Below are 12,246 nucleotides of genomic sequence, written 5' to 3' on the forward strand. Positions count from 1 at the left end.
CAATCTTTGATTTATACATTCATAGAAATGTTGACTGGAGGGATCTCCGAATGTCGGTGGCTTTGTCTGGGTAAATATTGAAAAACCTCTCAGGACTGGACTTCTACAGCCTTTCTGGGCAACCCCTTCTGGTTGTGCACCACTGCCCTAGTAAAAAATTTGTTTTGTAATGTCCATCCTGAACCTCCCAATTCACAGCCATTGCCTCTTGTTGTATTATTTGGCCTTACTGAGAAGTATTTTGTTGCCATTGCAACTATCCATCAAGTAGTTGTAGGAATATCTTGGAATTGTTGCAGTTTCCTTGGAATGAAGATTATCCGTGTGAACAATAAGCTTTTTTTTTTCTTTTTTTTTTTTCTCTGCATCTTAGTATTCCATTTCTTGGTGTTATAAAATGGATTTGCATCTGGGATTTCATAGGTATGGGGAAGCTTACTGGCCATTATTTAATAGACTCATTTAACACAATTTCAAAATTGGTTAGGGTGAAAGATCTTAATTTACTTTTGCATGGCAGCCTTTTGTGGAGGAATGGTGAACCATAGCTCCCCTGGCCAGCATTGCTCCTGCCTTTTCATAGCCGAGCACTGGAGAAAACTGGAGTCTCTGAGGACTAGAGTCAGTGAGTGGTCTTCAAATGACTTCTGGTGGATGTCCTTGTACTACAGGGACATTCTGAACAATACTGTTTCGCTGCTTTGTCCCTCCAAGTTGTGGGGCTCCAGGGTTCATTTTGTTAGCGGTTCTGAAATACCTGCCAATATTGCAAATCATGGCTTACATGGATTCAAAACCAGTTCAAGGCAATTCCAGCTGGTAGCTGTTGCATTAGTTGTCAGCAGGTTGCTTTTTCCTTTACGTGAACATGATGAACCACCCAACTGCTCATGGACATGGCCACTGCTGTGGAACACTGACCAAGACTGTGGGCTTGGTAATTCATGTTTATTACGCATTAGAAGAGCTATAATGCAGATTATAGGACCATGTTGTGAGCTCGCTTATGGAGAAACACTGAAGTCTTGAACATCTGAAACCGCTTTATTATCTGGCACAAAGGAAAATGTGGTATATCAGAGACCGGTCACCCATGTACCTCTCTCCATGCGTGGGGCTGTACCCAAAACGGAGAGCTGCAGGCTTGAAGATTCAGATTTTGGATAGTTTTTTTTTAGATCCTTACCTTCCCTGATAAATTCAGTACCAGTGACGAGGGCGATACTTCTGTGCATCCGCATGAGGTGAGAAAAGTGCCCGCTTCTGTAGGCACTGGTGTCCTGGCCTGACATCATGCTTTGAGTGGGCGAAGGTGTAACAGTCGGGTGTCGAAGCTGGAGCAGAGCATAACTACCCAACTTCAACCACATTTCATACACATAGATCGTTACTCTGTTGCTCTGAGACCAGGCTCCTTTTTTTGGGGTTTTTTTTTTTTTTTTTTTTTTTTTTTTTTGCTTCTTTTCTAGGTGGAATTTAAGGCATGAGCTGCAAAACACAAGGCAGCTCCGGCTGCGATTACCTCTGTAAGTGCCTTTCCCTCCTCCGGCGGTCACAGTCAGCTGAGGAAAAGCGAAAGCTGTCAGATCCCTGCAGAAAAAGGGAGAAATTAGTGCTGGCAGAGTCTGTACGCGACAACTTATCTGCTGTGAAGTTTGAGTCCCTTGTTCCTGCTGGTGTGATCTGTTAACATAACATGCCTGAAATGTTTTCTTACATTCTTACAGTTTTTTCTAAGATGCGCAAAATGAAAAACATGGGGATATTTACTCCAGTACCACAGGAATTGTGGTGGGATGGTTTTCTTTTTTTTAATGTTCACAACCTATGCCATCGATTATGCTGTTGTGTTATAATATATGAATTAGCCATATAAACATGCCTGCATTTATGTAAAGATCTATGTAAAGCTTATGCTTTAAAATCTTTAATGGATTCATAGGTGCTGAGTAATTAAATGAAAGGAAAAGTCCCTTTAAAAAAAAAAAAAAAGGTGAAGTTAGAGCAGGTCTTTTAACAAGTCTGTTTATTACATTTAGTGTTATCAATTGATAGTGCTGAGAATGCCTTAAAGCATTTTTTTTTAATATTTAGCTCTTTAATTCTTCTCATTGGTCAGTTAAAATACTCTTCTTAGCTTCAGTCCTGTGTTCTTCGTGACACTTCTGTAATGTCCTGCTTTACCTGCTTGGCACGTAACATAAAAGAATTAGTGCTTTAAAAAGACACACAGCTGTGCCCTCTGGATCTTGGTAATCTTTCCTTTAACTCACCAGTTAATGGTAAGGAAGTGCACTAAATTCTTACTTTCTCCCAGTTGTAAACAGACTTTCTTCAAATAGTAATAAAGGCAGATACGTCGAATATGTAGTCTGGTTTCATTAACATTTTCCAGGATTAATATTAAGCAGATCTCAGATCAACAGTGCTGTATATTCCTTATTAGACTTTTAATTACTCCTAAGTATATTGAGTGTTCCATTTCAATGTATTTAACTCTTGTATTTACTACTTGAATACTATTCTTTGTCCTCTTTCTTGCTATATCCTCCTTTATCTTCAGTCCCAACTTTCTTCTCAGCTGTCTAAATACAGTTGCATCCAAGTTGTGCTGAGTGACGCAGATGATTGCATGTGTGTTTAGAGGCCATTTAAAAACCCAAAAGATTATTTTAGTTTAGTCCCTGAAGAAAGTTTTTTTATTTAAAACACAAAACCAGCCAGGTAGTTGTTAGAGGTTACAGACACAGAAATAAAAATTTACTTGATTAGGATTTTCTGTATAAATACCAGTAGTCCCTAATTCTGGTATTTCACTATTTTAAAGATCAATGTCCCAGTTGAAGTTAGCAGCCACAGGGACACTCTGCAATCTGATGAGGCTACTTTTCTGAATACTTACCCTAGACTTTGTTGCTGTTGTTTAAATACAATCATTTAGATGGTTAAGTTTAGAACCTTGTATTTAAAAACAAACCCCAGGCGAAAACAAAAAATCTGTCATCAGTTTTCTCTTGAGAATCACATTTTCTCGAATATTCCTTTTTCCCTAAGTGCCTTGAAGAAAGGATTAACAATTTTGTAGAAATGCTCTTTGATTTCCTACCTAATACATTGCTGATTTAGAGGCAGCCAGAAGTAAATGTGTGAGTGTGTAGTCATTACTGTACTGTATTTTAATTAGATTTTATTTTGCTTTGGGTTTTTTCCCCATTAATTCTCAGGTTGTTTTCACATTACACTAATCATTCCAATTACACTTGTGTAATTTGTCATTTGGTGGATATTAAATCCTCTTCAGCTGCTTTTCAAACACTGATGCTGAATTCTGGTTCTGAACTGATCATACAAAAGAAAGTTCATTCTTGACCAGAAGCATTAAATTTCCTGCAAAGTTTGTTTCCTTCATGCAGCATCGAACAGATTTGAAAAAGATGATTATTCATCTCACACTTCTGATCCGCTTCACTTATTATTACTGCTTTGTGCGGGATGTCGGCATGCTCCAGGTCATCGCTTTGTTCTATCTGTAACAGGCTGGCAGAAAGGAAAATATTAGAGATGTTGCTCATGTCAGTGCTGCGGCATCCATTTGTGTCTCATTGCAAAACTGTATGGATTCCTGTTCAAGAATTGTGCATTAAAACCAGGAGAGATTTTCTGTTGGATTTAACTGTAGAAACACACTCACACACTGTTCTTTGGTTTGCCACTGCCTTGTTTTGGATAGTTGAAGTAACTGTTTCATGGACTATTGTATTGCCAGCTTCTTTCTCAAAGACAGACAAAGTTTGGAAACCAAATATCTGTAGAAATACCACTTTGTTTATCCTCTTTTTACTGATAGATTTAATGTCATTAGTACAGGAGAGATTGTTGAGAGCAGCAGTAGCGATACTTGCAAAGGAGTAGCAGAGAAGGCAGGACCCAATATGGCTGGAAGTATTTTCTCTTGTGTGTTCATAGTAAAGGTTGTCCTGGCTGTACAGTGAGAGGAGGAATGTCTCCTTCTCGGAGGGACTGTGGGTCAGTAGGTGGCAGGAGAAGCGGCATCAGGACCTGCTGGTTACAATATATTGATAAACCAGGGCTGGAAGCAGCTCTGAGCTGTGCAGAGCTGCATGGGTGCTCTTGCCTTGTGTAGCAGGAGCGTGTCCCATCCTATCAGGCAGAGCTAATGGGGGAGAGGGGAATCTGCTCCCTCCCACAGCTCCACCTCTGCCTGCAAAAATCACTGGGTTGGAGTGAAGTCCCAGTTTTTTCTTCCTTAGCCAGCCATAGTTTCAGTGTGCAGCCACGCCTGGATTTCTCAGATCTCTGAGCGTGCCCCCCCTTCATTAAGATGGGACTACCCAGACTGAGCAAACTGCTTTGAAATATAGGTATGAAACTAATATCTGAATGTGCCAAGCAGTGTTACTGCATTTCAAGTGACCTTTCAGTCTGAAACTTTGCCAAAGGGAGGGGAAAGGAAGCCACCGTTGAATCGAGTTCTGCACAGAGATCCTGCAAACAGATGGTGTTTGCATATAGGATATGCTGTTCGGGTGCAACTTCACTACAAAGCTCTTCACTTTTAATAATTTCAGGCGGGCTAAACTCCGGCTATATTTGGAACAGCTAAAACAGCTTGTGCCTCTCGGGCCGGACAGCACCAGACACACCACTCTAAGTCTGTTGAAAAGAGCTAAGATGCATATCAAGGTAAAAAAAATTCATCCATATTTTTATTTTTTTTAAAGCAGAATCTTCCAGAATGTGTATCCATAGAGAGGAAACTAATTTTCACACAAAATCCATATCCGTATGTCCGATCTTCTGGATATATTGGCCTTTATTAGTTGCAAGGATTTCAGTCACAGTATCAAGGTTTTGTGTTTTGCAGCTTACCCTGCAAGTCTCAGATATATGAAATGGTGATTTTGTGATTTCTACTTAGTTACTAACGGTTTACATTGTATTTAAAAAAACCCCAAGCATAAATGTATGCATCAAAGCTGTTCTTTGATTAATATATATATTTTTTAAGGACTGAGCAACGCAGCATTGTACTGCATTGATTTCAATGTAAAAAGCCAGATGCATTTGTGATCAAAAAAACTAACGGAGTCAAAGGGCTTCCAGCTACTAGTAAGCCTTATCCCCATCCCACATCTTGATGACCAGATCCTGGAGCATTTGACAATCATTTAAAAGAAACCAAAAATGAAATGCAGTCTCCTGTGAGTTGCCGCTCTTCTTGCGTGTTTCACGGATGTAACAAGTTTAAAACAAAAACCAACCCAAAATCTCACCTGTGATCCAGCAGCAGTGCAGGTTATATGTTTGCACAGGTAATTCAAAGGGAATTATTCTTCAGGCCCCCTCCCTCCAAAGTCACTTTCACTCTCATTTTCACTGTTGTAGGTTTCAGGGAAATGGGGTTATATGCAGAAATATGACAAACAGGTATTCAATTGTAAAAGTTAAAGAACAGGCTTCTGCTGCTGTGTCCAGGACTGTAATTACTCATCTGGCATTTTTTCAGTGTTATAGGGAAACAGGTCAAGAAAAGTGTCAGGAGAGGTTGAACACTGCCAGCAATCTTGGAATATTTTGGAGAACAGCCTGCTGTTTTACAACATTAAGATTCACTGCAGTTGCAGAAATCAGTGTAATTCATATGAAGAATTAAAGATTAATTTAAGCAAAACCATTCTTGTGAATAAGTTTACTGAGCTACTTCCTCAGCTCTTACAAGCACATTTACTCCAGCTGGGCAACCCCTGTTTTTACCATTTGAGATTTTGGCCTCTTGTTTATAATTCAGGCTAACATGCCTGAAAGGCACTGCATGTGGTTTTTGTCTTGGGTTGCCCCCTTATCATGGGCTTATGCATACAAATTGAAAAACTGTTTCTACAAGTGGCAAGTGTCAGAGATTAGCCATGTAGTTACCATTTCAGCTGCTGATAAAAAAAGTGAAGAACAGATTCTTTCCAAGTCCATTGTGCATGGTACCAAGTACTCATTTTCTGGAAACTGAAACTGAAGTTTAACTGTCTTTTTAAGATTTTAACTGAACCTACCCTAACTGGGTTGCCACTTAATTGCTCCCCTTTGTCAGGGCAGATACCTCCCCCCTGCACTGCCAGAGCATGCCAATGCCTGTCTGCCATTTCTAATACAGTCATTAGTTTTGAACTTTTCACACACACACACACACACACACACACATACCCCCAATATATTGAAACCTGCCTTGAAAGATTTGGTGGTTTTGAGTCTCCTGGATATGAATCACCGAGTTCATGCCTAAAATAGTTGTTAAAGAGTTAGGGATTGCAGCCAGCAAAATACAGGAAATTGGGCACCTTTGGTTTGTTGTGTACATGGATGTACCAATCCCTTTTCGTATTATAACATTGTGTATCCACGTATGATGCTTATCTACACAGAGTATCGCCTGGGAGGGAGCTTAACACGAGGCTGCAGAAGTTAGATTTCATTCAGCCAGGAAACTGCCCAATTCAATAGTGTGAATTATTTTTTCAGAGATAAATACTTTTGCTTTCAGGCTTGCATTGGAACAGCAAAAGCTCTGAAATCATTTTGCTTGTGGTTTGCTGTGCCCTGTCCCACCCTGCTCTCCTCAGCAAACCAAGCATAGGTTCATTCAGATGGTAGGGAGGAGTTGTCAGCAGCTGTATTCACTCCCTGCACATCTCCTAAATCTCAGTGGTCATGTAAACATAGCTCACAGAGAAATTTGGCCTTTCTTATCAGTGCTTTTACTGCTACAACCTGTAATTTACTTCATCAGTTAGATCATTTTTTTAAATAATATGTTTTGATTTGTGTGTCCTTCCTGCTTTTGATCCCATCATACTTGTTACGCTTTCTTCCCTAATTATACAGTCAATTCTTTCAAATGGCTATCAGTGATTTGGAAAAGGGTTCAGTTGAAATCTTAAAACATATTATCTCTGTTACTGCATTTGAACCAACAGTGCTGCACATTTTACCAGGTGTGAAGTATTATTTTTATTCCCAAACCCTAATACCTTCTTTTGTTCAAGCAGAGGGGAGATTTTAGGTAGATGTGTGGAAGGATCCTTTCACAGACTGTTTGCTGAGAAGTTTTGGATTAATACCACTGATTTTGTAGGAGGTTATCACAGAATTATCCTATTTGCTCTGCAGAAGTTCAAGGGAAAAAAAAAGCAAGAATAAAGAAAATTGTTAGTAAATTCCTCCTACTATATATAATTAATACTGCTTATTGTTAATGAAGCTTTTTAAATGCTCAAAATTTCCATGGCCTGCGGTAGCATTCAGGAGGCTTGCAGTGGTTCCTTTATGGTGATAAGTCTCTTATTTCACCTAAAGAGGCATTATGTTCTGACTGAAACCTGAGCTGTGCTCTAGTTATCAAAGATGGTGCCAGTTTTGCCTGCCAAAATGATTTAAATATTCCCCACAACCAAGGCAACAATAATTCGGTCTTAGCTGAGGAACGTCTGCTAGTGGCAAGAGAGTCTCTGAGGGATTTCCAACTCCATATCCGTGCATCTTATTGTGAAACAAATTCAGCTCTGGCCTAGCCTGCTTAAATTGTACTGACCTCTGTAGAATGGTAACAAAAAATTAAGATTTTAAATTTAATTTTAAATTAATTATTATATTTAAATTGCTTTAAAATTACTGTTTAGGAGAAGATCTAAACTTACTTATATTTTAAGATGAGTAAAAACTGTCCGTTTACTATCTTTCTTTCTGTTTAAGAAATTGGAAGAACAGGACCGAAAAGCTCTAAATATTAAAGAACAATTACAGCGGGAACACCGCTACCTCAAACGCAGATTGGAGCAGCTATCCGTGCAGGGCATGGAGCGTATCCGCACTGACAGTATGGGATCAACAATATCCACTGACTCTGAACAAGGTAATTGAATGAGGGCTTCCCAAAGGGAGTTGGAGGAGCAGGAAGGAAAAGGGAAGTAGGGAAGCAAGAAAACATTATTTAGAACTAAAATCAAGCTTTCAACAAAACCCAGACAAAACTGTTCCATTATGCGATTTGCAGAAGAAAAAACTACTGCATCTTTTTTACATCATTTGAAAAAAATTCTTTTTTTTCTAATCAGTTTTTAAGCTATTAATACTGCGTGTATTTTTAAAGCTATTTATACTGCATGTGTTTTTGCCAGTTTTTTAAACAATTAGCATCTAATGTTCTGAATTTTTAGTGTAATTATTGGTAAGGCTGGCATAATATTTTCTTCTTGGAAAAAAAGATCTTATTGGTCTTAATTCATTTGTGTGAATAAATTAATTCCACATCATTTATTGTGAAATTTTAAAATATTTTCTGTGTAACGATCACCAAGTGTTCTCTACATTTGGTTCTCATTTAAGACAGAGCTCTTCAAGCTGCCTGTCACCATTTCTTATTTTCTCATTTGAAGTTTTTCTGTGCCTGAACACTTGCACAGGCTGACTTTTTCAGTGCGTATGGGAGATGAGTTGTCGGTCACGGTGCAGTTACCGGTGGACAGATGGCTACACCACGGTCGCTACTAGCCGACACCTGTATAGGTTGGAATTACCATGAACGGTGCTGCAGTATTATGGCCTTTGAGGGTTGTTTTTTTTTAAAGATCAGTGTCTATGCACAGGTTGGAACAGTTCTGGGACAGCATTTGGTATTGATGTCATGCAGTATATTTATGTGGATGAAGACAGAAGGGATTTTAATTCTCAGGTGGACAAGATGATCCTTTCCTCAGGAATTACTGTTCCAGTTCTTTTTTTTTACTTGCAGAAAATGAAGTCTGATTCAGGTTTCACCTGAACGTTGGTTGACACTGGCCCATGATTACTTGCTACAACCGCTGCCTTTCTGAAAATGTGCCTTCTTATGTTTTCTTTAGAAGTAGACATTGAAGGAATGGAGTTTACTCCAGGTGAAATGGACAGTATTGGAAGTGCCAGTGATGCTGAAGACCACTACAGTTTGCAAAGCGGTTCGAGTGACGGAGGTTACACACATTCCCGCAGACTGAATGCCAGGCTCTCATAGTGCCTGAGTTACCCGTTCAACTCAGGACCATCTGACTGAAGCACTTATATATGAATATTCCAGAGGTGTCAACTGCCACTCTTCCGGGAAACCCCAACCACAGTACTCTGACATGGAGGTTTCTTACCCACGGTTCCCTGCACTGTAACCACAATATTAGATATTGTAAATCATGGGTTTGCTGCAGAGAACTGTGGTTAGGTACAGTTGTGACTTAAAGCTAGCTTGATGTAGCCATACTGCAAATTAAAGAAAATAAATAATGTCATTCCATTCAAGAAGTATTAAATTCAAACTGTTGGAAGCATGGCGTAAGGGAGTTTGACAGTTATTTTGATTTTGCAGAAACCATTTTCAAACATGGAGGAATAAATGGAATCTACAATGTGTTAGTCATTCAGAGATACAAAAGCCTAAAACTACTTTTTGTGGTATTTTTTCATGAAAAAAAAAACCAAAACATTTTGAACGCTGTGTAGCGGGCTCTGTAGAGTAAATTCTTTCAGCAGTCTTTGTTTGGGTGAAGCAGGCAGATAAATCTTCAAATCTCAGATGATCTTTAGAAAAGGTCGTATTTAAAAGTCACTACTGTACTTCAAAATGGGGGAAAAGCCAGCTCTAATAATGACTTCATGTGGGATGATCTCAACTTTCTTTTGCTTTTTTGTATTCAATATCCAACCAGCAGCAAATCATTCTATCCATGTTAATGGGAGTAGTAGAAAGCAACACTGCAATTTTAACCTGTTATCGTGGAATGGATGACATTTGAAGCATTTCAGTGGTTTTTTGGGTTGTTTTTTTCATTTCTTTGTCTGAAGAATACAGAACACAAGTGATCCAGTTTGTGATAGTTAATCTTTCCTTGCAAGGAAATGAAATCTCTGTTTGCTTGTATTTTTTTTCTTTTCTTCTATTTACACATGTCAATACATTTTTTTATGGAAGGCATGGCTTAAAATTACAGTATTCAGCTAGAAGATAATTAATTTTTTTTTCTTTTGCACACTATAATTGCATTTTCTATTCTTAAAAAAGTGCAAAAAAATTAAAATGTATGCTGTAAAACAGCAAAGTTTATTTAGTACTCATCAAGCTGTTCAGAACATATTTACCCAAATTGTAGCAATACTATGAAGGTGTATTTTAATACAACTTCTGCTTAGTGAAGTCATTAGAGCTTGGCTTGCCGGGTAAGAAAAAAATGGACCAGTCTTTGCATTATCTGTTTAAAGAAGGTCTTTTAAAAAAAAAAAGAAGAAAAAAAAAAAAGAAAAAAAGAAAAAAAAAAGAAAAAAGCTATAAACACTTTTAGGGAAGTGATTTTAGCAAGTGTAGTCTATATTTCCTGTAAGAGATTTTGTATTATATTTTCCTAAATGTTCTCATTTACTTGTATAGGGAGGGGAATGGTACAGACCCAGACCAGAGTCTCAGGGACTCTTCACCTTTGTCATATTGTGCCTTGGTGACCATTTATGTATGCCTCTCCTTTTCATTGTTTAAAGGACAACTAAGCTTTGTTTCAAGACCCTCTGTTTGAATGGTCAGTTGTCCACCCTCTTACGGATGAAGCAGAGAGGTGTATTTATATCTTCACCCTCTCACAACTGATTCAGTGTGGCTTTAAGTAAAATCATAAAATTAGGTTTTGGTGCGAGGGTTAATTGTCTTTGTATAAGCCCTCCCTTGGATTCTTCAGCACCCGAATCTATATTTTGTTAGCTTATAAAGTCAGGGTCTCTGTGAGACCAGTGCTCAGTGGCTAGGGAAACACAAACGTACTGTGTAAGGCTATGGGATGTCCAAGTGTGGTGCCATTTTTAGCATTCAGATACAAGACCTCATGACAGACTGACCATAATGATCAAAAACAAAGATTCAGTTGTTCTTTCAACATCTGACATACGTGTCCTCCCTTTGGCTTTTACAACACGGAGTAGAAATACGAATACATTTTGTGGCAGCTTACAGATCCTTGTTTGCACTCTCGCTTACTGCTTGGAACTTGCCAACAAGGAAAACATATATGTTTAATTTACATAACCTAATGGACGGCCACCCCTACTTTGGCTCTGGGGGGGGGCCTAAGGTTATAAACTCTGGCAGCTGAATAAGAAAACAATTAACCTTTTCTGTGATGCAGGTTTTGGTATTACGTTCTATACACCTTGCATATTACTAAAATCCTCATTGTTGGGGAAAGCACACAGCAATATACTCATTGTGTGTAGCTGACAAGCAGCAGAAATTACTAGCTCCTTTGGTGCATATGTAACTAATTTCCAAATCATGGAAAAAAAAAAAAAAAGAGTTTACTTTAACACACGACTGTTAACAGGAAAAAAAAAAAAAAGGCTAGTATATTGTTGCTGTTCATTTATTATATAATGAACACATTCATGAATTGTAAAGTGTTTCCTTTCATGACAAGCAGCTCTTGCACAGAACCTCCGAATGAAAAGAGATTTGAAACTTAAAGAAGGAAAAATGAGATTTTAAATTGAACCTTATTGTACCTTAGGTCAACCTGAAATTTTCCTTTTAAAGATGAATGTGCTAACTTAATGAGTTCTTCCACGCTGGGTATCCATGGCTTTGTAGATCTTATATTTTCAATAAAAATTACTCGAATAATCTTGAGTGGAAATTAAAAGGGTTTATTTGTTTTTACTTTTTCAGTTATTACGGCTGGGGGCTATTATGCCGGTAAAGAAAAACGACACCACACTGCCTGTGTCATTCTCCCTCAAGTGCAGCCCAATTTTAAGGTGCTGTTTTCAGGCGCAGCCCCCTTTCCCACAGCTCGGACAGGATCAGCCCGGTTGAAGGCAATGGCACCACGGCGTCAAGTGTCGGGTTTGGCAGCCGGTTTGGGCGGCCGCCTGCCCCCCGAGCAGTGCTGCGGTCCAGCCCTGCCCCGCCGACCCGCGGTGACAGTGGGGGCTCTGGCATTCCTGTAGGGACGCGATTCACCTGCTACCGAGCAGCCAGCACAGCGCTACCTGTGCCCGTAGCACATTGGGATGCAAACGGTGTTCTACTTTTATTAATTTTTTTAAGCTGGGTATTTCTGCGTGTGCTTCGTGAGCGTGCATGCGTGCATGCATCCGTGAGCGCGCGCACAACTGTATCTGTAAGCACAACGCGACTGCAAAAAGCATACTGCTTGCTGCGAGATTAAA

General features: G+C 39.1%; 1 protein-coding gene across 6 annotated transcripts in view; it reads left to right on the forward strand.

The window, feature by feature from the left end:
- The window catches only part of MXD4 (MAX dimerization protein 4), a 39,561-nt gene extending 28,178 nt beyond the window's left edge, over positions 1–11,383 (forward strand). For 5 of the 6 annotated variants that reach the window (XM_049832280.1, XM_049832318.1, XM_049832291.1 and 2 more), the window contains 3 exons: positions 4,590–4,704; positions 7,765–7,924; positions 8,913–11,383. In XM_049832280.1, coding sequence (XP_049688237.1) covers positions 4,590–4,704; positions 7,765–7,924; positions 8,913–9,061 — 424 coding nt within the window. In that variant the 3' untranslated portion in view covers positions 9,062–11,383. Of the gene's footprint in view, positions 1–4,589; positions 4,705–7,764; positions 7,925–8,803 lie in introns of all 6 variants that reach the window. The other variant, XM_049832310.1, reaches the window with a different exon arrangement.
- The last annotated feature ends 863 nt before the right edge of the window (positions 11,384–12,246 follow it).

This window comes from Accipiter gentilis, chromosome 3 (assembly GCF_929443795.1).
Source record: "Accipiter gentilis chromosome 3, bAccGen1.1, whole genome shotgun sequence".
Classification (NCBI taxonomy): Eukaryota; Metazoa; Chordata; class Aves; order Accipitriformes; family Accipitridae; genus Astur; species Astur gentilis.